This window comes from Oncorhynchus tshawytscha, linkage group LG19, assembly GCF_018296145.1.
Source record: "Oncorhynchus tshawytscha isolate Ot180627B linkage group LG19, Otsh_v2.0, whole genome shotgun sequence".
In the NCBI taxonomy this organism is placed as follows: Eukaryota; Metazoa; Chordata; class Actinopteri; order Salmoniformes; family Salmonidae; genus Oncorhynchus; species Oncorhynchus tshawytscha.
In genome coordinates, this window is record NC_056447.1 from 20,136,266 (window position 1) to 20,161,233 (window position 24,968).

Below are 24,968 nucleotides of genomic sequence, written 5' to 3' on the forward strand. Positions count from 1 at the left end.
GCACAGAATCGTCTAGAATGTCATTGTATGCTGTAAGGTTAAGATTTCCCTTCACTGGAACTAAGGGGCCTGGCACGCACCATGAAAAACAGCCCCAGACCACTATTCCTCCTCCACCAATCTTTACAGTTGGCACTATGTATTCAGGCAGATAGCGTTCTACTGCGTTCCGCCAAATCCAGATTCGACCGTCGGACTACCAGATGGTGAATTTGTGATTCATCACTCCAGAGAACGTGTTTCCACTGCTCCAGAGTCCAATGGCGGTGAGCTTCACACCACTCCAGCCGACGCTTGGCTTGTGTGCGGATGCTCGCCATGGAAACCCATTTCATGAAGCTCCTGACGAACAGTTAATGTGCTGGCGTTGCTTCCAGAGGCAGTTTGGAACTCAGTAGTGAGTTTTGCAATCGAGGCGGTCCCGTTCTGTAAGCTTGTGTGGCCTACCACTTCGTGGCTGAGTTGTTGTTGCTCCTAGACGTTTCCACTTCACAATAACAGCACTTACAGTTGACCGGGACAGCTCTAGCAGGGCAGAAATTTTACAAACTGACTTGTGCCACATTGAAAGTCACTGAGCTCTTCAGTAAGGCCATTCTACTGCCAATGTTTGTCTATGTAGATTGTGCTCGATTTTATACACCTGTCAGCAACGGGTGTGGCTGAAATAGCAGAATCCACTAATTTGAAGGGGTGTCGACATATTTTTGTATATAGTGTATCACTGGGCGATGGGTTAATAAACACAAATAGTATGGAGAAGTTCAACTGCTGTTCTTTGTATAAACATGAATCTTCAGGCAGGAAATGCCAAATAATAACTGAAGGATCTATGCTAAAACACATTAGTAGGGTTGGCTCCATTCTGATCCACAGCCCTTACACCATTGGTGTTCCTAGATATGAAAGAACTAGAGCTGCTCTATAGACTTATAATAATATTAAACGCTGTGTGAAGAACAGCCTGAAGCTAGTCTCATTTAATCAAATGACAAGTGTAGGACGTTTGTTAACAATTTAGTGCAGTTCATGGTCAGTTTAGCCCATGTCTGTGCTAGACATAGATGCCTACTACGTGACTGTCTGTTGTGAACACTCAGAGCAACATCAACAGACACGTGAGGATCATTATCTTCGCCGTTTGAATAATTTATTACAATATTCAGTCATTTTCAGTTGAAATTCTCCAGCAATACATTTTTAAAGAGAACATGTACAAATTTACACAGCACAAATTACTACCATTTTATCATATAAAGAACATATCAACAATGTCAGCAGTGAAAAAGTAAATGAAAAAATACTTAAGCCTTCATCATCTTAAGACAATTCTTTGAGGTAAAATTGTCCCATAACTAAACTACTTCAACCTCAAAATATCCATCTATCTTCAACACTCCAAGTAGTGGATTAGTTGTTCGAAGTCTTCTGGGTATTCTGAAATTCAGTGACCTCAACCTTTGGAACCCTACGGTCAAAATTGGAATATGACAATGCGTAGTCAATCTCACATGACTAAAGTCTGTCAATGATGTTCAATATATACAATAGGCTATGACATTGTATAACCATTTCACATTTGGCATATTATAAAATGAAGACAAACCTTTAATAAGTGTGTACCAGCCATTCAACCCTGATTTGTAAACACTGTCATCATAGTCAGGTACATCTCTTGTGCCATCTGAAAGTCATGAAATACAATATCCATTATCGATCGCTTTTGAGAAGCAATACGTGACGAGAAAAAAAATGCCCTCACGACATGGAAGCAGAGCCAGAAGTTAAACTTACATTTTCCTTTGAGATACATCATTGACTGAGGGCCCCAGCGGTTTGGATTCATTTTAATCTGTCGAACAACGTAGAGATAAACTCATTTAGATCACATGGCTGTAGTTGCTGCATTCATTAGCAGTACAAGTATATTAATACATGTTCTTTAAAAACAGTTCAGAAAATAACAAGATTAATACAATTGTTTACCTTTTGAGCATGTGATTCCACAATCAACCAAATCACAATGATTGTGCAAGTCCATTGAATCGTCGTTCTTGACCTCTACAAATAAATAAACATCCCATTACTTCTCCTTATAACCTGTTTTTTTGTTGTCGAAAATACTCAAAATTGTAATATCTAAATACTTACCATGTCTACAAAAGAGCTGCCTGTCTACAGCCAAGCCAAACCATCTGTGATTGGGCCAATGTTCTTGTCCCCTTTTATTGTTAGGGATAGCAACGGGGTCTCAGGTTCAATAGTACCCCCCGTGTGAGACAACTGTTGCAGGTACTCTGAGCTCTCCTAGGAAGGCTGTTGATGTTAGCTCAAAAACAAAAAGCTTACGTCAAGACCTCAATTGACATAATGAAAGTCAATACAATTAGACTATCCTGGATCTTTAGATCTGTTTTTAAAGATTCTGCATATCGTTTATTTGCAGACATTTAGAAACATTAAAACTAAATCACATTGTCGGAATTTAATATTTTATTATTTTCACAGAATGCTCATCAGTACATTTGGATGTTGTATTTTAACAGAGACTAAACAGGGACATTTGCATAAAATGAAATGTTCTTTCTGCAGCTTAAAAAGAAAGGATGAAAGAAATGGAAAGAATTGTTCACAAGAACTATTTTTTAAATTCATATTTCAAACCAATGACATATGACCCAAAGCTGATGGAACTGTCCTCCATTCTGAGACTTAAACTAAAGTGAGTGAATAAGTTAAATAAATTAATGCATAAATACATGCATAAATCAATTATGTAACAAATAAATACATACGCATACACAATTCACAACATCTTGTTAATAAACATGTTGATAAAAAATGGCAGTTTAAATGTCATCATGTCTAGAACAGACCATATCCAAAATGTTAATCAACTTGTCCTACATGAGATTCTATCTACGAGCTAGTAGATTTAAATATTGACCGAACAATCTGCGTCAAACACTGGCCGAACTCATCCAAAATCATTTTCTCAGCTTGACACAGCATGTAGCCTTCCTTCTCAGCCTCCTCTGCTTGCGCCAGAAGACAGCCGCATGTGGCTTCCACGACATCGAGCGTGATGCATGACAGAGGACACCTATCAGCCAAAAGACCAACAGTGAACAAAAGAAGGAAGGAGGAGACCATTCTCCTCTCCTTACAACAACAACATAATGCAATTAGCAAGTCCCGAAGAGACTAAATTATTTGTTTGTCAAGTGAAATGAAAATCTTACACTTACACTACATATGCATAGATATTCATTCATGGCCTACTTCCTAGTCAATTACTTATTATGCCATCATGTTTAGGATTAATTTATTATGATTTTTAAACTATTCATTATTTAATTGACTAAACCTGGGGGGGGTAAGGGAGTTGGACAGAAAGCAGGGAATGATTGCTTTCGAAAACATTTTTTTAAATCTATGACATTGAATTAATTTAGATGTCCTCACTTGTCCTTGTCACATTTGGCCTTCTTGTAGAAGGTGGTGTCAGGGCTGTCCCACACCATGGTCTTCCTCTCTGGACTGTCCTCATAGTTTCTGCAGCCCACACACTTACAGGTGGATGAGCACATTATCTTGGCCTGTATGGGACAATAGAAACACTACTGTTACAGACTAGTATTCTACACTGGCTATACCAAACATTAGGAACACCTTCCTGATATTGCGTTGCAGTGCCCTTTACCCTCATAACAGCCTAAAGGACTCTAAAAAGGTGTTGAAAGTGTTCCACAGGGATGCTGGCCCATGTTGACTCCAACGCTTCAAACAGTTGTGTCAAGTTGGCTGGATGTCCTTTGGGTGGTGGACCCTTCTTGATACACACAGGAAACTGTAGCGCATGAAAAACCCAGCAGCGTTGCAGTTCTTGACACTACAGGTTCCTCTTAAGTCAAACAGAGTAATGTTTTATCCATATATACCTCATAGCACTCGCAGTAGTTCTTCAGACAGCCTGAGCGTTTGCAGTTGCAGCCCTTGTTGTGGCGTCCTTTGATCTCTCCCAGTTTCCCGTTTCCAATCTTTGGTCTGAACGCCTCGGGATTTCTGTCCAGACAAATCTTCAGGAAAATTATATGTTTATCAATCTTAAAATAACATAGAAAGCAGTCTACCAATAATAATTAAACATTATTTATCACCAACTCCCTACACGTCTAGCTCAGTTGACTTTGACAATATTTTTCACTTACAAGATGAAAGATACCGACTAACACTAAAGCATACACACAAAAAAAGATTCTACCTAAAAGGCTTCTTCGACTGTCCCCATTGGAGAACCCTTTGAAGAATCCTTTTGGTTCCAGGTAGAACCCCTTTGGGTTCCATAAAGAACCCTTTCCACAGAGGGTTCTATCTGGAATCCAAAAGTGCTATTCTATGGCAGGGGTGTCAAACTCATTCCACGGAGGGTCGAATGTCTGCAGGTTTTTCAATTAAGATCTAGTCAACCAGGTGAGGGGAGTTTCTTACTAATTAGTGACCTTAATTCATCAATCAAGTACAAGAGTGGAGCGAAAACCCTCATTCCCTCCGTGGAATGAGTTTAACACGTGTTCTATGGGGACAGCCAAAGGTTCCTTTTGGAACCCTTTTTTTCTACGGGTGTAGGGGAACCCTGGTCCACTGAAGCTGTTGTCTTTCTGTCTGCTGGCAACTCCAGTGGCTCACTGAGCCATCAAACTCCCCTAATAGTCTGACCCTCTAACCTTGGGCGAATACATAAATGGTTCAATACAAACCCTGATGAGTTCATTCAAGCAGTGTAGTGCCTGTCAGCAATGACAGCAGGCAGATACTATGGGTGTCCTCTCAACAACTTCATCAGTTGTTTCAAGACATGACTAGCACTGTTGTGGTGACCATATCATTGGTACACCGGCAAACAAAATTCCATGTGACTAATCAACTAATCTCCTTTCATGCACTCTGGACATGAGTTGGTTGTACCCAACTCACTAACAACCATCAGGTCCTAATGGCCTGGTACTCAGGGCTCTATTGTCCCTCCATCAGGTCCTAATGGCCTGGAACTCAGGGCTCTATTGTCCCTCTAACCACTCTGACATCTATGCAAATGCAATCGAAAATCACATCAAACACTCATCAAAACAGTATCGTGCTTTTAAAACTCACCTCACTGTGCTACACCGGCTCCGACGCTCATGGGATGTGGCAGGACTGGCAAACAGTTAGACTATAAAGTAGGTGCCCAGTGACATGAAACAGGTCAACATTCACAAGGCAGCAGGGCCCGACGGATTACCAGTATGTGTACTCCGAGCATGTGCTGACCAACTGGAAAGTGTCTTCACTGACATTTTCAACCTGTCCCTGACTGAGTCTGTAATATCAACATGTTTCATGCAGACCACCATAGTCCCTGTGCCCAAGAACACTAAGGTAACCTGCCTAAATGGCTACCGACCGTAGCACTCACGTCTGTAGCCATGAAGTGCTTTGAAAGGCTGGTCATGGCTCACATCAACACCATTATCCCAGAAACCCTAGACCCACTCCAATTTGCATGATGCAATCTCTATTGCACTCAACACTGCCCTTTCCCACCTGGACAAAAGGAACACCTATGTGAGAATGCTATTCATCAACTACAGCTCAGCGTTCAACACCATAGGGCCCTCAAAGCTCATCACTAAGCCAAGGACCCTGGGACTAAACACCTCCCTCTGCAACTGTATTCTGGACTTCCTGACAGGCCGCCCCTAGGTGGTAAGGGTAGGTAACAACACATCCGCCACACTGATCCTCAACACGTAGGCCCCTCAGGGGTACGTGCTCAGTCCCCTCCAGTACTCCCTGATCACTCATGACTACAAAGCCAGGTACAACTCCAACACCATCATTAAGTTTGCTGATGACACAACAGTGGTTGGCCTAATCACCGACAACAATGAGACAGCCTATAGGGAGGAGGTCAGAGACCTGACCGTGTGGTGCAAGGACAACAACCTATCCCTCAACGTGATCAAGACAAAGAAGATGATTGTGGACTACAGGAAAAGGAGGACCGAGCACACCCCCATTCTCATCGACGGGGCTGTAGTGGAGCAGGTTGAGAGCTTCAAGTTCCTTGGCGTCCACATCAACAACAAACTAACATGGTCCAAGCACACCAAGACAGTCGTGAAGAGGGCATGACAAAAACCTATTCCCCCTCAGGAGACTGAAAAGATTTGGCATGGGTCCATAGAGCCTCAAAAGGTTCTACAGCTGCACCATTGAGAGCATCCTGACGGGTTGCATCACTGCTTGGTATGGCAACTGCTCGGCCTCCGACCACAAGGCACCACAGAGGGTAGTGCATACGGCTCAGTACAACATCACCAGGGAAAGCTTCCTGCCATCCAGGACCTCTATACCAGGCGGTGTCAGAGGAATGCCCTAATAATTGTCAAAGACTCCAGCCAACCTAGTCATGGACTGTTCTCTTTGCCTCCGCACGGCAAGCGGTACCAGAGCGCCAAGTCTAGGTCCAAAAGGATTCTTAACAGCTTCTTCCCCCAAGCCATAAGACTCCTGAACAGCTAATCAAAGGGCTACCAAGACCCCGCTTTTACACTGCTGCTACTTTCTGTTTATTATCTACGCATAGTCACTTTAACTCCACCTACATGTACATATTACCTCAATTACCTTGACTAACCGGTGCCCCCGCACATTGACTCTGTACCGGTACCCCCTGTATAAAGCCTCGCTTTTGTTATCTTTCTGCTGCTGTTTAATTATTTGTTACTTTTATTTTTCTATTTTCTATTTTTTACTTAACACTTTTTATCTTAAAACTTCTTAAAGCATTGTTGGTTAAGAGCTAAGCATTTCACTGTAAGGTCTGCGCATGTGACAAATAAAATGTTATTCGATTTTTTATTTTTTTTATTCTATTTAATTAGTCAAGTCAGTTAATAACAAATTATTATTTTTTGATTTGATCAACATGAAGAAAGAAGTTGAAACTGAGTGTAAAACATGGTAGTTGTGGATGTTGTTTTAAAGCCTAACACAACGAAATGGACTGTGCTTTCTAAGGTGATGATTACTTCAAAACATCCCTTGGCATATTAGAGTTTATGTATACGCATAGGCCTATGAGCCCAATCCCCAAAATCCTGATTTAAAATAATGATTGTGCTGTTATTCAATACATACCCTCCCCTCAGCATGACAGAAAAACATACAAAAACAAAACAAAAAGATTTAAAGATTTATTTTGTACATAATTGGTCCAGCCTATACTCCAAAAATGTAAAGATTATAGTAATCACCTTTGTGTGGACTGTATTATTATACATACTGGATGCTACGCTCCAACATTACTATCCATGAGTCTGGGAGAGAACCTGCAGGCCTAGGTGATGCTGTTGGTTCATTGATTGTGCAGGGCGGCTAGAGAGTAGGCTGGTTAGCCTACAATTACAGTGAATTAGTACTTGATTTTGAATAGGGCATTTTCACCACTGTGCGTTTCCATCTCCTCTCTCTCCTCAATTCCTCTCTCCAGCGAGCAGAGAGGGGCTGTCAAAAGTTTAATGAAATATGTTTAGTTGTGAAAACATCGATGTTCCCGAACAGATTTCACTTGGTTTCCCAAATTAAGCACTGGGTAGCTGCAGGAACATAATTGGAGAGCCCATGGCATACAGAGTTTAGACGGAATATCACCTGTCGCACAGTGAGTGTGTGCATGCTCCTCAAACAGCGGTGGAGTGAAATAACTGGAGAAGCCTACCAGCGTGATTGAAAAAGAAACCAACGGGGGGCTCCACTCGCTATTGGAGTGCATATTGCTGACGTCTTTTCCCCTGCCTATCTGATAATGGGCCATTCTAAATTCAAAAGGCACTCGCACATTTAAGCTATCTTTGTTGCAGGTGTATGGTAACAATTGAATAACATGACAGAAGAAAGCTGCACGCCTCTCTTGCTAGTGTCACTGTCCTCTTGAGGCCGATGTGTAGAGCTTAAAAAAAGAACAGTGATACTAGCAAGAGCAGCACACTGGTTGTTTCTTTTTTCTAAATCGAAATAAAGACAAGATAAAATTGAGAATAGTGAAAATAATATGAACACTTGATGAGAGAACAGCATGTGCAGCCTGAGGCAACGAACAGAGCGCAAGCTTCTCACATCATCAATAGCCTATAGTTACATCATAAAGCCCATATATGTTCTGATTTCTAAGACATTCTACGGTTTGTATCATTCACGTCTAAAGTTGACAAATAAGTCTAAACCTAGCGTATAGCACCCGTTTCAAATTATCACTTTTACGCTCAACATAGCCACTTCATATGCATTCCGGAATGGGAAAAATATCCTTTCTATTTTATTCAGCTATGTTCAATTATGTTCTTCTTACTATAAAATCATATAATATTAAAGAATGGCAGACTTATAAGCATATCTTGTCTGCTAAATGAACAAGCCCACAGCCTATGGCATGGCGCATAGCCAGATAACATACAGAAGGTCAACTCATATTCTGTTCTTTTGAAATACATTTTCTTCATATCGTGTTTCTTTAGACCTGCCTAAAATATAGAATGGATGTATTGTGATGGTGTATATTAAATTGATTTATTATACTTTTTTAAAACGTAAATGTTCCAAAGGGAGGCATCAGCGGCTTGTATGTGTGGAGGCCTGGAGATACTAAACGTGTTTATGTTAATTAACAGACATTTACGATGGGACCAGCAGTCTTTTGCATGACAATTATCGGCTGAGAAAATGTCATGACTGCCACAGAATGGACAACTTGTAATCAGTAGGGACAGGAGTTGTTCCTAACCAGTAAAAACTCTAATGAGACAAGTGTTTCACTGTACCTTGATGGCCTTGTATCTCTCTGACTCGTGCTCATTGTTGTTGCAGCAGTTGATGCAGTTGCAGTTGCTGCAGACGTCGCCGTTAGCGAAGCAGTCACAGTAACTACAAAGATGGCATACACAGTGATTAGACCAGTCATGATGACATAATGTACAATGGCAAATAACATGAGTGAAGGTCTTAGGACACACCCAATAATTGCTGAGTCATTGGTTGGTCATTCTACAAACATTCACACGTGAGATCACACTTGTCAGTCTACATAACAGATAACAGAGTAGGAAAGAAACTACTGTATATCTCACTGGTTGTGATACAACTCACAGTTTGAGACACTGAGATTTAGTGCAGTTGCAGGGCTTCTTGGATTTGGAGTCCCATAGAGATCCATTGAGACTTGATCAAGGTGAAAGAGAAGATGCAGAGTTACTACCATGATCTGCTGACCATATGATCTATGACAATATCTGCAGTGTCATAGTCAGCTAGCTAGCACACGGTGTCACCCCCGCCTCCCGGAGTCCTCCTTAGGACTAGCTGGCTAAGCTAACACAGTGTCCTCGACATCGTTAACAGAACAGGAGCGAGGGACACTACTGGTGTGTACTTTTCTTCTGTGGGGTTTATCAGCCGTTGACATTCAACGTTATGGTCAATTACCGCCATTTACTGTACTGGAGCGCCTCCTCCTCCTGCCTAAGTACTGCAGTCATAGCTTAAAAATGGACAAATACAAGTATAAAGAGGGGTTCCTGCAGATGCAGGAAATGCCCACATGCAGGAATGCCCCGAATTGCGGCCTGCAGTCATACCCTTCTCAAAACACTTTCAGACTTTCAGAGTGATCACTATTGAACAGCAAATGGCCACTAGTGGTGTAAAGTACTTAAACACGCACTACGCAGAAATCGCTTCTCCATTTCCTGGTTGCAAACATTTGAATAGTTTGCCTAATTTCAGTTTATATGACAAAACAAGCAAGTATAGTGTAGAGAATCATTGTAACATCTAAACCACTGTGAAATATATTTTCCATAACCAAAAATATAGTATTTTCAGCTGTTTGAAGCTAGTGTACAAAAACTAAAGAGACAAAAATGTAACTTAAGAACGGGAAGCATAGACATAACACACATAGAACAGATTTACCACTTCTTAGACTTGCTTTCAAGGCAAATTATAGATCTACAACCAGCATTTCTATGTGAATTTGGTCGGATCGCCCAAAAAGTTACATATTGAAACTTCACAACTTTTACTCCACTAGATTCCTAAAGAAAATATGTACTTTTTACTCCCATACATTTTTCATGACACCTGAAAATTACTTGTTACATTTTGAATGCTCAGGCAGGCCAGAATTCTGGTCCAATTCACACACATATCAATATAACAGGTTGCCCTCCCTACTGCTTCTGATCTGGCAAACTCACTATACACAAATACTGTGTTTGTAAATTATGTGTTGAAGTGTATCCTTCTATCCGTAAATAGAAAAAAATAGAAAATCAAGCTGTCTGGTTTGCTTAATATAGGAAATTTGATGTACAGCATTTATTTTTTACTTTTACTCAAGTATGACATTGGAGTACTTTTTCCACCACTGTACTTCAGTACATCTAAAACTAGATACTTTTAGACTTTTAGTAAAGTAGTATTTAAGTGGATTCATGTGGAATTCATTTTTTGGATTCATTTTTCTTATCGTTTTAATGGAAAACCGGGACAAATTCCATTTGTCACATTCCCTAGTGTTCCTACCGTAAGACACTGCTTGCCGTGGACTGACCATCAGGGACCAGACATAGGTCAGGATACTCAGGATACTGGTGGTACTGGCAGGACAACCATATACATGTCACTTTTCAACTTAATGGTCAATTGTTATGAAGTTAATTTTTCTTTTTAGCTTTTCAAGTTTGATGGTTGATTTAGTGTTATTTATAAGTAGTAAAAGCAAACATTCTGGCCTACATTTTTTGATTGTTAGAGCCACAGTTGATCTTATGCAGGTCATGAGACTTGAGGATGAGACAGAAATGCTACTGACCTGTGAAAAGTAGGGTGCAGGCATGTGGTTGTAGCTGTATCCAGAGCTAGGAGGACCAGAGAAGACCAGATGGTTGGGGGAAAGGAGGCTGTGGTTGGGCCCAATGGGAGGCAGGCTAATAGAGGGCAGGTAGGACTGAGAAGCTGTAGTACATGAAGAATGAGATTGGTGTCGATACTGCACAACACATCATACCCTGCTATGAATATTTATTTATCTAAAAATACATAATAAACATTCTGGGATTAAATAGTTCATACATCAATATTGGCCTACTTATTAAGACGTATTCAAATAACCAGAACAGCTCAACAACAGTAGGCCTATGAGGTATGGGATGATCAAGATTCTTCATGGTAGCCTACACGTCAACAACACAGCACTAAGACGTGATCTGCCTGCCTCTAACCTTTTCCCATTGAGTAGCTCTGCTCTGAGTTTTCCTTAGAGGATGTGGTGTAGTAGTGGGTCTCTGGACTGGAGTCAGGGTGGCCAGGAGGCAGGGAGTGGAGCATCTGACCTGGGCTACAATGGTTCATTACCACCATCTGCCCTCGGCCACTCATGTTGCACACAACCTAGATAAAGCCCCACAGTGGACGTGTCATAATACCCATAAAACTAAGCAGTCAAATAGGGAAATGGTTCCAATCGTTTTTCCACCATTCCTTTTGCCCATAGGGGATTTTGAAACACTTAAAATAAGGGCTGTGTTTTGTGTAGGCTTACCCTGGTGTGACTTTTTGGTAACCATGTAAATCTCTCAGATAAGGTGACTTTTATCAATATATTCAGCTCTACTCTGAGAATATAAAATGCTAATTAGCATCAAAGTAGACATCATGCAAGACTACAAATCCCTGCAAGCTTCTGTACATAATTTTTAGCTGACATCTTTGCTAAGTCATTGTGTCAATTTAAGACTTGCCAAAGACAGTTCACAGAATTGTCAATTTAAGGAAATGTTGCTTATTTATTCATTAGTAAATGTTGTTAACATTAGATAGTTAATCCAGAGATTCTTACCTTTGCCTTGATTCGGCAGTCTCATCCAGATCATGGCATTTGTAGTTCTGTATGATCTAATTAGCATTTCATTTTGAGGGGGTAAATACAGGCAAATATACTGAAAAGTCACCTTGCCCTGAGAGAGATTTCCATCGTTATCAAAACGCCATGCCAGGGTAAGCCTACACGAAACACAGCCATTATTTAAGTGTTTCTAAAATCCCCTATGGGAAAATGGATGGTGAAAAAACTATTTGAACTATTTCCCTGTTTGTTTAATTGCTAGGTTTTATGGGTATTATGACTCATACTGTGGTACTCTTATGGAGTTAGTTTACTGCTACACACTCACAGAACCATGTCCATCTGTAGAGTAGGCCTTCATTGTGGAATTGAATGTGTACTGTAGTGCCTAAAGGTAATACATGTTGTTGATGATGATGGAAAACTGTGGCCAGTGGAAAATTCCCACTGGGCACACACTGGTGTTTCCACATCATTTCAATGAAATTACATTTAACCAACATAGAATAGATGTTGTATTGAAGTCTGTGCCCAGTTGTATTGAAGTCTGTGCTCAGCTAAACAATTAGACACTCACAGTGGCATTCTCCCCAAGCTGGTGGTCTAGGTGCTGTAGATACACAGTGAGCGGCCCGTTGGCCTAGAGACCGGAAACACAGAGATTTTATAATCAGATGCCTGGCATTTCATAGCTAAAGATGCATATCACTGAGAATCCACACAATAATGGTCTTGAGTTATGGTTGTTATGAAAGGACCTTCACATATCCTCTTGTTAGAATTATTGCTTAACACAAGCTAACACACCATTTGACTCTTGTAAGGTCATTGAGATCATGTTTAGAATACTGCTCTATCTTTTGAATCAGAGAGCCCTATTCAATAATAACCATTCAATCAGGTTTCCAAGGCTAGATAAAATCATATGCATATATCATATAAAATCTCTTTGCTATGCAAGACTGCATATTAAAATTGTCATGCTGACATTTAGCCTGTTTTTCACACAGTCCACCCTTTTTCATTGATCACATGAATCCAAGAATGTGTCTATTCCTGCAGTGCAAAATTCATGAAATAAATGCTTTCTGGTAAAGGTTGTATATGGTCCTGCATTATACATTATTACCATTTATCTGTGTCATTGCAAGCATGTGCAGTATGTAGGTTACATGTACACTTGTACACATCAGACAGTAAGTTGGAAATCCTCTTACAGACTGACTGCTGTCCATTTGATTCTGAGGCATTAGCTCGGCCATAGTCTCCTGTTTGCGATAGGACTCTGGTCCGTGGTCATCCTTGCTGTCTGGGCAAATGCTCGCCACAGCATCATAAATTTCACCCTGGACAAAACAAAATAATATGAATATGTAACATAACACAAACTTGAATTAGAGCAATATACTGTACCACCTCAATAATTGATAGTGATGTCAAAATATCCAATAAAATATCAGTGTATTTGGTAAGTACATTATGCATCGCCGGATGCCCCGGGTTTGCACCTTTTAGACCATTCTATTGGTAATTTTAAAAATCTCCAACCACTCGGGGCGCCAGGCGTTGCAATACAAACTCACCCATAGATTGAGGATTGTAATGTAATTTCTAAGGTTTGTTTTTGGTTTGAATTAGCACTTACTGACAACATATTGCTGTGGACTGGGCCCTCAGATGACCACTGGCCACCAAGTGAACTGAGATGACTGTTATTAGCTAAACTGGGGTTCATTAAATGGAACGGGCTAGACTGGGGGAGCACAAAATCTCCATGAGTAGCAAATTGGTATTGAGGGAGTGAGGGCTCAGCATCATGTGGAGGTGGGTAGAATCTGTAGTTCGTACAGTGGTGGTCCATCCTGCTGGACCCAGCTTCTCTGCTGTACCCTGACCACTCTCCACCTGAACCATGGGGCATCACTCCTGGCACACTGAAGTCAGTGTGATCGCCTGAATCAATGTTGACGTCCAATGTTCTTAGGTGGCGAACATAGTTCTCAGAGGAATAGACAGCGGAGGTTTCGGATCCATTGTCCAAACTTCTTTGGTTTTGCTCTTTGAGGCAACTCATTCTGAAAACAAGGCTCCTACCTGACAGAAACATAAATCAGTGACAGTGGTGTTAGCCTGGATAGTTAGTAAAACACTGGCCCAGAGATGCATTTTAGGCTGACTTCATGGTTAGAATCAATGGGCATGGTTCTAACGATTAAATTTAGCCTTAAGATGCTTTTGGGAAAGCAGCCCAGATGTCTAGTCTAGTTAAATTAGCTAGAGAATCAGTCAGTTCACCATTCAATAATACATTTGACATATAGCTTTCCTTCGTCATGATTTTAGGCGTTAGCATAGCTAGAATAGATAGTTGAGCTAATTACTGTAGCTAGCTAACTATAAACTATTCATATAAATATTTTACGTTTTTTTCTCGACCTCTCTTGTTCCAATAGCTATTAGTTGGACAGTTCACAACAAATAACAATATGCTGGTGTTTCAAAGCTAATTAGTACTAGCTAGCTACCTCCACCAATAACTTTACCTAACAGTCAGCTGTGGAAGAACCTTTCCTGAGGCGAAGTGACTGGAGGGAGGGGCGGTGCGAGCCACATCCATCTTTCAAAATGGATGCGTTCGATGTTTTGGATTTGCACTTTGGGGCTAGTAATAATGTTATATCATTTAAATGAGTAGTGAATAGGGATTGGACTGATTTAAGAGCGACATCATTTTTGATTGGCTTGTATTAGTTTACTAATTCTTTGGGGTTTGCCAAAGACCTTTGTGTCTTTACACATCTAAATAGAATAGATCTTTGTTATTATTGAATATTTTGTTAGTGTCCTATGGCGGGTGATCAGTGTCAGTTCGAAAATGCAATGCTTAAACGCTAAATATTAATGTGAAAATGGTAAATGCGTTTGTATTTTCAAATCAGTGTGCATGATTCATGCCACAATTAAATTGAACCTGCTCTAATCACCCTACCTGTGTATAAAATAATATGATATATTCTTTCAAAGTTGCTGAAAAATTAAATAAATAAAAAATAACACATTTAGAAGGCAACAGGCAGATCAAACTGACATTTTTTTCTGTAAAAATGGCAAGAAATAAGAAAAGAGTTGACAGACACTAAATCAAGCGCACCTCCCCTCATTGGTCCAGTCGGGTTGTTTTATAACCACACCTTCAGATTGTAACGCTACTAAAGTTCTGTCTGGGCAGGCCAATCATATTTCCTAATCATCAAACAAAGTAAACTGACAGACATATTCTAAATAGTATGAATCGACATTTTTGAAAATGTCATTCTGTACTAATTACTGGGGCGTGCAGAGGCCTCGGTCTACAAATGGTGAAAGACCTGGCGAGAAGCATCGAGCGACCGACCACAATAAGTGACTGCGCGCAAACCACCCGCAGCACAGGTAGGAGAACACATCATGTTCAACTTGTTTTATGAATTCCATCTAATGGGAATACACGTATGAGGATATGTATTGACTGTAAAACTAGGGATGCATGATAAAAGTTGTTCTTCATCGGGATCTTCATAATATTGCCAAATCCTACAAAGGTGTTTATATTGTAAGGCTTGGTGAGTAGCATAGCCAACATAATTACGTAAAAGAGAGCGCAGAGTAATGCGGATGGATTCATTATTTTGTTGGGGATATGATCCTATGTGTATCATGTGCCATGTTTGGTATTCCAGCAGATGGCGCAAGAGTCACTGTATTGGGTTTTGGCTTGAGGTTCCTCACAGGGCTTCTCTTTAAATTAAAACATTCAAGTAACTTTGATTTCATGCTCAATTTTATGTTTCAAGTACTCAACAGAACATGAAGAGATGCCAAACTGAAATAACCATTAGCTAATTAAACCTTATCCTCTTAAATAAAAACAAGCAACAACAAAAATGGTTTGTTTCTTGTGAAGAATGTTATTTTTTAAATGGTCATGCTCTCTTTGTTATCAGATGTTGTCAGCCAGTCATGTATAGACTCAGCATTTCACGAGGTGTCATCCATACTGGGAGGTGATGGGCTCAACTGCCTCATAAACAACACAGCTGATCTGAAGACAGTGACACCTGACGACTTTTGAGAGTAATACTGTTTCTACTCTTTTTGCCACCAAGGTAAAAGTATTTGTTTCACCTCTAGAAGAGCATGAATGAGAAACCTCTTAACTTTTTTGGAGTACAGAGGATCTTCACATACCCAAGTTTTATGACCGGTTCCCTACTTCATCTAAGAAACCTACATTGTAAACTGTCCAGATCACATTGTCATGTTTTTGACTGAGTTGTTTATGTTGTTGGCTCTTGTAGGCATTTCTGCCATTGCTCCAGGCAGCTGCTGCACGGACCACTGTAATGGGGATCAATAGGGCAGCTGTGATAAACATCTCTTCCATACTGGGCTCCATTAAGGCCAATTGGGGAGACGGAGCAGCCTTCAAAAGCTATGCTTACAGGACCTCAAAGGTGAACAGCAACAGTAATTGTCCTTTTAACAGAGCCCATATAAACATTACAGATCATCTCCGGTTGCAATATTGGCCATAGGATGTTTGGGTGTGAAGATAATTAATCTGACTGTTTGTATGTGTACACAGTCATTACATGTCCTGTCCATCTCATTTTGTTTACATATGTAGGCTGCCTTGAACATGGCGACAAGTTGTCTGGCCATTGACTTGGAATCTGAAGGGATTCTGTGTATAGCCCTTCACCCTGGCTGGGTGCACACTGACGTAGGTGGCCCATATGTGAGTGTCTCATACTCTTGGTTGAGGTGTTTTATGATTGGGTCCTTAATATGAATACATTATAATATATTTCTGTGTATCTCAATAAATTGACTGTTATGCAGCATTTCCTGTCTATTATGGAATAGGTGGATTTGAGTGCGGAGGATCATCTTTGCTGTCTCTGACAGAAAAGCATCATGGGGGATTCTTCAACAACTCTGGAAACAAGCTACCATGGTGAAGCTCAACTTTGAAACAGTAACTTGTGTAATGTGCAGTTGTACTGCCGACAATTCACTGGGACAAAACACTGAGCAGAGATCATAGAATACAACGCACAATTGCAACATCATGCTGTTAGGTTGCTCTGCAATCTCTGATTTCTTTGTATTTAGTTGGCGTGAGAGAGAAGCTGGAGACTTGACATTTTAAATTTGGGATAAAAAAAAAAATCTGAGTTGTTTGGGTTGTTGCACTTTCTAAGGTAATCTCACTGTTTGCATAGAACAACTATATACTGTATAATCAATATATAGGAACAAAAAAGTCTTGCCATTCAAAAAGTTTTATTCAATACATTTCTTTCAAATTATAATAGGAACATGTTTACTCTGTATAGGAGATTGTTGTAAGTCATGACACCAGTATCCAGTATAATGGGATATGCACAGACAATGTACTTTGCAGGCTTTTGAAGAGTTGAGAATAGATCAATGAATGTTGAAGTTGAACTAGGGCTGACTCATCTCTTCTGATGTGAGCAAGGAAGGCAGGGTATCCAGAGCTCCGATTTCTGCAAAGTAGATGAAAAAACATTTGAGTGAGCATAGTCAGATGGTTATATCTGATCAGGACTATGCTAGTAAGTTGTTCTGTTCCAAATATGTTTTTAACTATATACTGCCAGGAATCTGACTACAAATGTAAATATTAAATCAAAATATGATCATTTTACTCTGGAACATGTCAACATAACTGTTTATGATATGAATAAAACTCCTGATGGAGTACGCAGTCATATATTTTGCTGTAATTAAACATTCATAACAGACATCAACTCACCTTTAAGTTGCATGTATGATAAGAAGTCAATGACATTGTGTAATACATCCTCATCTGTTATCCTCAAGGAACCTGCAAAATTAGAGATCCTCATGAGGTGTAGAAGACGTACACTGAGTAAAGCAGACTTACTGTACTGCAGTATTCTGAACGTTGGATTTTCCCTCTAATAGGGTCTATAAACTGTAGGCTACAAGCCCCAGGTTTTACATGGCTGTTAGAGCCTCTCACCTGATTTGAAGTCATAGTCCCGGGGCATGTCTCTCTTACCAGCAAGGCCATGCTTGTCACTGAGCGTCCGGTGACCGTCGATGCCATCTGAACAACAAGACAAAATCCTAGTTTGCACAGCTGACTTTCACCCATTCCCTAGATGAAATCCCCTTCATTGCACACCACGCACAAACACCACAGCCCTGCCTAAAGCCTAAAGGCACCCTTGTAGTTTATGAGCGTGCGTTTTTTTCCTTTTATCTGTCATGAGTCTGAAAAGCAACCTGCAGGGCTTGAGTCTCGGAATTGCTTTACAACTTATATTCACCAATGGAATAAGTGAAGGATAGGCACATACACATTTGAGAATGGATACAGAACCTAAAAAGGAAAGAACTATTAAGGAACAGTCCAACCACATGCTAAGAAAAAATACAAATAAAAACCTAGAAAGCTAGGCTAAATTAACGTTTGGAGAGTAATTTCATTCACTGTGCATCTCAGAGAGCACATTGCTTATGTTTTTAATTTATAGACAAAGGGGCAGGGTGCAGACCAGAACATGGTTGCAATACCACTCCCCTTTCACAACTTTAATAAAGGTTTAAGTCAAGAGGGCTAGGAAAAATGCACTGAACAGTCATGTAAGTGCACTAATTATCTGAATTGTAATCCTTGAATTTTTACCTTAACCCATAGCCTCAGTCATCACACATCAAGTATAATTAAATACTAAAATAACATTAGCATCATTGTCTTTGTTCTCACAGTGCCTTTCTGAGATTTAAGCTCCTGTATGACAATTTAATCATTCATAAACAGGTAGAAAAATAAACTAACAAAGGGACCATGGCCGTGATAAAACACCTCTGCTTGGTTGTTTAATACATTATGAGACATGAAATATGCTTAATCTGGAAACAGTAAATAAGCACACAGAGCGATGCGTCACAGAGCAATTCCTCCGTTGACTCCAATGTCCTGCAGGAGCTATCTTACATTGACTTAGCAGTTCTTCTCTCCCCCTTACGCTGGGATTATCCTTTATCTGTATTAGGTGATCAATACGACCTGAAACACAGGGATGATGGCATTTTACCTGAACTTACAACACTGACCTGTGTCTATAAAGTAGTGCACACTGAGTATTGAGATGTTTAAATTAACATTGTGCAGTTAACCACTTACCATCATTGGCATTCAGCAGACAGATTGGATTAAATGTGATATTTAAATAAATCCTCAGTTAAAAGTACAAAGTTGCATATGAGAGAGGTACTGCATATTGCATTTGTGTTTGAAAATTAAACTAGTTTAGGACATATCCTCATTCTTTGTTGACAAGAATCCATTAACCTTTGGAATGAATAGGTTATCCTGTTTAAAGCAGATACCTTCCAAAATATTATAATATAGTGAATATAGTCAGGGATGACAACTTAAAAGTCCAATAATTACACAGAACAAGTATGTTGGAAACCATCATGCCACATCACACAGCCAGTTGAAAGGTGAAAAAGTATACAATGGGCAAACAAATATGAGGTTAAGACTAGGAGAAAGGAGTTGACTGTTGTGATTGAGAGGCTGTACATGTATATATTGTTAATAAGTTAGAAGCGGGGTTGGGTACTTTCTAAATGTAATCCGTTACTAGTTACCTGTAGAAATTTGTCATCGGTAATTTAACTTTTGGATTACCCAAACTCAGTAACGTAATCTGATTACATTCAGTTACTTTTAGATTACATTCCCCTTAAACTGCATTAGAAGAAGATAAAAATGTATGTTACCAATTGAATGACATCTATTGCAGGATAAATTAATGTTAAAGTTTACATAGCTGGCCATATATGGATGTTACATTTTACTTTATGTGTTGGTTATGTATACTTCTTCTAACCCATCGCTTTCTACTGCATCTTTACATTAATGTATATCATTTATAAATCCAAAAATGGATGTAGCAACTACAAATTGTCCCTTTAAGTCTATCAAAAGTGTGTGAGTTTGAGCATGTGTCCATTAGGCCTATGGATTTTTTTTTTTTATCAGCATGGATTAGATTGAGCGATAAAAGCCCTACATTTATCCATATGCTGGGATCCGCACTATGCAGCTGTTGCAAGAACGCATTTTCACTGGCTGTCCACTGGTTTCAAAAACAATGATTGATAGGCAGCTTACATTTATTGAATTCAACCATTGTTGGGTTCAAATATACTTTTAGATTTGTGAACAGCCATCCTCAACAACCACAATCCGTAAGGCGCAAATAGCTACATGAGAGCAGCAGTGTGATTCACGTCACTGCGCTATGTAGATATCAATAATAAGTGATATCCGTATCGCCCTAGACTACACCACTGCTGTCATCCTTACCTCTAAACATTATTCAAATTGGATAATCGTTGGATGCCGACAGCAGTCGCACCATTGGAAGAAATGTTTGGACTGTAGCCTACAAAATCCTATTCCTGCTCTTTTCCCGCGATCCATCAAACACATTTAGTGTGTCATCATAGTGGCATCTGACTTGTGGTCAGACTCCTTCAGGTGGAACAAATTGAAATTTGAGCCTTTTTTCGATGCTGATTTGAATGTCATTGAGCAATCAGAAGTGTCAAATAATTTTTTCGCAAACATCCTTTGTGAATTTAAAAGTAATAATCTAGTTTTTCAAAAGTATCTGTAATTACAATATGTTTTGTTTGTAACGGATTACAGTTACCGGTTTTTGTAATCCATTACATGTACCGTTACATTATGTAATCTGTTACTCCCCAACCCTGGTTAGAAGTCACTTACGAGGACCCAAAAGGTAGCCAGCACTGTTCAGTGTCCATCCTCGCTTCTCTTTAGCCTGCGATCACAAACACACACACACACACACACACACACACACACACACACACACACACACACACACACACACACACGCTTAAATCAGATTCCTTATACACACTGTATACTCACTCATCAGTTAACTCAACACACACCTCACACTACAGTGTTTCACTTGTTAATAAATTACATTTTTTTGAATGCCAATTGCTCACCTTAACTATATTGCAATAACTCGATTCTCTCAATGCCACGTTATGGTGTTAAGTCATTAAAACGTTAATATAATTTTTTATGTTGTTTGCAATAGCCTAGGCCTACTTCTAGTTAAAACAACGAGAAAATCACAGCATTTTAGACAACATTTTTCCAAATACAATACAACGTTGACCTACCGCAATCACTAATCCAATTGTTTCTGACAGAGCTGCGCAGAAAATGAGTGATATGCAAACTACCCCAATAGACTTCTGCATCTAAGGCAAGATATAAAAACATTTTAGTTGTAGAAAATCTCAAAATTTTAGAAGTTGAAAGTCGCAAAACAAACATTTATAAAGAAGTCTTAAATCTGCTTACCTTTAAAGTTTTGTTCAACGGTGGAAGAGAAAATATAATGTAAACGTCTATAAGGCTTTATTCAAAATAGGTATGCTCATAGATGAGGAGAGAACTTCAATGTCCATGTAGTGATTCTCGTTTGGGTTAGGATGATTCTGGTAGCCTTTTATAATCCCCAAGCAACTACAAAAAAGTGTAGGGGGGATAAAGCGTAGGGGGGGTCCTACCTGTTCCTCAAATTCAGACGTCACAACCACCTACCCCCCTCCTGTAGGCTTAGTGGTCATGTCACGAGGAAATTACAATAACATCGTCATGTACTTTTTGCAACCTGAAACATTGAGTTGGACAGTAGTTCTGAAAGTCGGATCAATTTTCTCATTAACAGAATCTCACGTGATATCATTTGTAGAAAAACCATTTATCGTGTATGTCTAAACTAAAACTGCTATAAGATCAGTGAATCTAAAATATTTATTTTAGAGCCTCTCAGAGTGGTTAAAATGTCAAAATACAAAACCCTTACAGACAAGGAAAAAGTTAGAATCTTTCCATGGATTTGTGGACTGGTCCATTTCAATTATGAAAGCAGGAAATCCTGAATCAAAGGGCGATATCTATTTTGTGACAATAGTTTGGAACTTTTCTGTAGCCTTTATCCATAGATAGTTGCCATAAAATATTAGTTTGAAGGTGTTAAAATAACACTTTTCAGAAATGGTTATAGGTTACATGTATATGAGATCAATAAGAGGGATTTAACTTATGTTCTTTATTTAATTAACAGATCAGAAATAATGAGAGCATGACTTATATGAAAATGTTATTCTATCATTGAGATTAACTAGTCATACTGGAGGATGGTAGTCACAAGCTACACTAGATAACAGACTAGAAAAGCCACTCTCAGGGCACCATGACCTTCCATTCCAATGACAGTACAGGTCAGCAGCCACCAACAGAGAGCAAAATGGGACAAAAACCGTGTGTAACAAAGGCAGGAACCTTAGGGCTCTTTGTAAAATGGTTTGTCCGTTTTTAGATGTTCGGTCTGAATCTGCAACAGGCATGGGCAGTTCGGTAAGTTCTTCTCTCCATTTGTCATTGGTCTGTGTGGGAAATCCTCCATTGTAACAAGCATCACACCTTGGGCAATGTTCTGATCCATTATGACATGAGGAAGGAACTCCATCCAAAGAACTCAATGCTGAAGATCTATGGCTGTCTCCTTTCACATTGATGATCGGAGTATTTATCACACCACCACACAATCCACGTGTTGATGTTTTCTGCAGGGAGAGGTTGCTGAAGAGAAAATCACGTTTTTATGAGCACTGTTCTGACTCAACACCTTGTATTATACAATCTACACTCCATCCTGTACCAACCATACAGGACAGATCTATTTGGATACAACCACTTTTCCAGCTAAAGTCCAGGCCTACCTGCTTTCGATGTTCTTTCCTTGCATTGTCTTTAATTGCGAAGTCCTATCACAGAATGGCCTTAGCTCCTGGACTCCAGGTAGGGCTCTTGCACAGGTAGGGTTCTTGTCTGGAAGAAACAGTGCTATAACCCCATCCTTGGTAATTGCAACACATCCATATCTGCCGTCACTGTTTAACTGGACTACGCATGGTTGTGCTTTAGAGAAACGTGCAACTTCTGATGCAGGTAATGGTCTTTGTTGCCCCGAATCAGAGGTCTCTCGCCGTAGTTCACAATGCATTCTTTTAGCAGACAATCCATTGGGCAACATTTCAACCTCTGCAAGTTGACCATTGAAGCCTGACAGTTTTCTTCTGACTTTCTACAATATGACATATCATAGATGAAGTTAAGGAAAGTTCCTAACTCATTTATAAAGTAAAGTATTCCCAAAATACATGATTTGCATCAATGACGTCACGTGAGTCTGCATACATTTGCACTAACCCTTATTTTCTTTGAGACTCCATGCCCTCTGTGTCTGCAATGATCGCACATTTATACAGTTATCTTACAAGGGCTAAATTAATTACACAAATTCTGGATTTGTGAAAGACTGCTTATTACAGATTATAGCAGTGGCTAAAAGTCTATTTTCGCAATGTAAACGGACAGCGTACTAGCCTTGCTTGTCCGAGACAGCTCCTTGTGTGGAGCGCACTGTCGCGTAGCGCACTGGCTGTTCAACCAAAGGCGACCGATGACGTCACGCGATCATAAAGCTCGAAACATCGTTCTAGCCTAGCAACGTTAAATTGAAACGTTTACACTGGTCTCTTGGAAATTTGGATGAACTTGGAGAAAAAAACGTTGTCTCAAATCCCAAAATAAATCCATGAGGTAAGTTTATTTGAGTAGTGTTTTTAGCTTGCTAACGTATGCTAACATAGCTAACGTTAGCAAGCGTATTTTGCCCACAAAAGCCGTTGATCAGCGCAGTGGGAAAGGGGCTCGATCTCGTATGTTTGTGTTTTCCTAGCTACTGTAGCTAACTAGCTAACTGCTGCAGTGGTTGGCTAGTTTCTGGCTTCGTTGCCACGCAAGCTAACCAGCAGTGTCGTGTAGTAGCTAGTGATCTAAAGTTAGCTAACTAACGTTACATGTAGTTTAACTAGTTAACGTTAGCTAATATTAGTCATTTCTGTAATTAGCTAGCTAGCTAAATTTTTGTAGCTTGGTGGTAGTCAGTATTGAGGAAGCTACCCACTGGGCAGTGGGCACACCACTTAATTTCAACGTGGATAATTGGGTAATATTTGGTTGAGACATTGTAGATCAATGCGATTACAACCTATATTCACCCACTCAAAAAGCTAGTTGAATTTCCGTTTCCAATGTGTTATCACTATGCTTTCAACCACCTAAAAGCACAACCAAATTCCAATGGAAAAACAATGTCTGATTTTTGGTTAGTTGTTCACATTACCCAAATGTTTATCAATGCGCGTTTTGACACAACCAAATGTCAGCAGTTTAAAGGATGTGCTTAATCTAGTGCTTGAATAGTACCATCTGTGCCACAGACTTGGCTTGCTTTAATTCCAGTTTGTCTACAAATTAATCAAATCAAATTGTATTTGTCACGTACATGTCCTTAGCAGATGCTATTGCCGGTGTTGCGAAATGCTTGTGGTTCTAGCTCTAACAGTGCAGTAATATCTAACTGTAATATCTAACAATTTCACAACAATACACGCACATCTAAAGTAAAGGAATGAAATTAAGAATATTTCAACATTTGGGCGAGCAATGTTAGAGCGGCATAGACTAAGATACAGTAGAATAGGATAGAATACAGTATATACATATGAGATGAGTAATGCAAAATTTGTAAACATTATTAAAGTGACTAGTATTCCATTATTAAAGTGGCCAGAGATTTCAAGGCTATGTATATAGGGCAGCAGCCTCTAATGTGCTAGTGATAGCTATTTAACAGTATTTAACAGTCTGGTCTTTTTGGCCTTCCTGTGACATCGGCTGCTGTAGGTGTTCTGGAGGGCAGGTAGTTTGCTCCCGGTGATGCGTTGGGCAGACTGCACCACCCTCTGGAGAGCCCTGTGGTTGCGGGCGGTGCAGTTGCTGTACCAGGCA

The 24,968-nt window shown here is 39.8% G+C and overlaps 3 protein-coding genes and 1 long non-coding RNA gene across 8 annotated transcripts in view; 2 read left to right on the forward strand and 2 right to left on the reverse strand.

Moving 5' to 3' along the window:
- Positions 1 to 2,480: 2,480 nt before the first annotated feature.
- Positions 2,481 to 14,603, reverse strand: tesmin (testis expressed metallothionein like protein). 3 transcript variants are annotated; one of them, XM_024379183.2, is made up of 12 exons: positions 14,491 to 14,603; positions 13,593 to 14,037; positions 13,165 to 13,293; positions 12,525 to 12,587; positions 11,325 to 11,493; positions 10,916 to 11,058; positions 10,627 to 10,700; positions 9,190 to 9,261; positions 8,865 to 8,967; positions 3,942 to 4,079; positions 3,466 to 3,599; positions 2,481 to 3,103 (listed from the first exon to the last, which is right to left on the reverse strand). In XM_024379183.2, the coding sequence occupies exons 1-12, from the start codon at positions 14,562 to 14,564 to the stop codon at positions 2,920 to 2,922; spliced, it is 1,728 nt and encodes a 575-aa protein (XP_024234951.1). In that variant the 5' UTR covers positions 14,565 to 14,603; the 3' UTR covers positions 2,481 to 2,919. The 3 variants fall into 3 exon arrangements, with proteins under 3 accessions (XP_024234951.1, XP_024234952.1, XP_024234953.1); XM_024379184.1 differs by having other exon boundaries at positions 13,593 to 14,041; positions 14,491 to 14,594; XM_024379185.2 differs by lacking the exons at positions 10,627 to 10,700; positions 11,325 to 11,493.
- A 5-nt stretch (positions 14,604 to 14,608) lies between these two features.
- Positions 14,609 to 17,121, forward strand: LOC112218419. Of its 2 annotated transcripts, none has more exons than XR_002948623.2 (5): positions 14,609 to 15,379; positions 15,931 to 16,092; positions 16,285 to 16,440; positions 16,614 to 16,724; positions 16,829 to 17,121. It is a non-coding gene; the product is annotated as an uncharacterized LOC112218419 (long non-coding RNA). The 2 variants fall into 2 exon arrangements; XR_002948624.2 differs by having other exon boundaries at positions 16,853 to 17,121.
- Positions 17,122 to 17,364: 243 nt separating this feature from the next.
- On the reverse strand, positions 17,365 to 21,538 carry LOC112218417 (galanin peptides). Of its 2 annotated transcripts, XM_024379186.2 has the most exons (7): positions 21,405 to 21,538; positions 21,221 to 21,301; positions 20,790 to 20,844; positions 18,981 to 19,052; positions 18,000 to 18,086; positions 17,769 to 17,840; positions 17,365 to 17,499 (listed from the first exon to the last, which is right to left on the reverse strand). In XM_024379186.2, exons 2-7 carry the CDS (start codon positions 21,299 to 21,301, stop codon positions 17,438 to 17,440), a joined length of 429 nt encoding a protein of 142 aa, XP_024234954.1. In that variant the 5' UTR covers positions 21,405 to 21,538; the 3' UTR covers positions 17,365 to 17,437. The 2 variants fall into 2 exon arrangements, with proteins under 2 accessions (XP_024234954.1, XP_024234955.1); XM_024379187.2 differs by lacking the exon at positions 18,981 to 19,052.
- A 1,918-nt stretch (positions 21,539 to 23,456) lies between these two features.
- Positions 23,457 to 24,968, forward strand: part of LOC112219218 (sodium/hydrogen exchanger 10) — a 29,722-nt gene continuing 28,210 nt past the window's right edge. The window contains exon 1 of the mRNA XM_042301443.1: positions 23,457 to 23,714. The gene's annotated coding sequence lies outside the window, so the exon portion shown is untranslated. The remainder of the gene's footprint in view (positions 23,715 to 24,968) is intronic.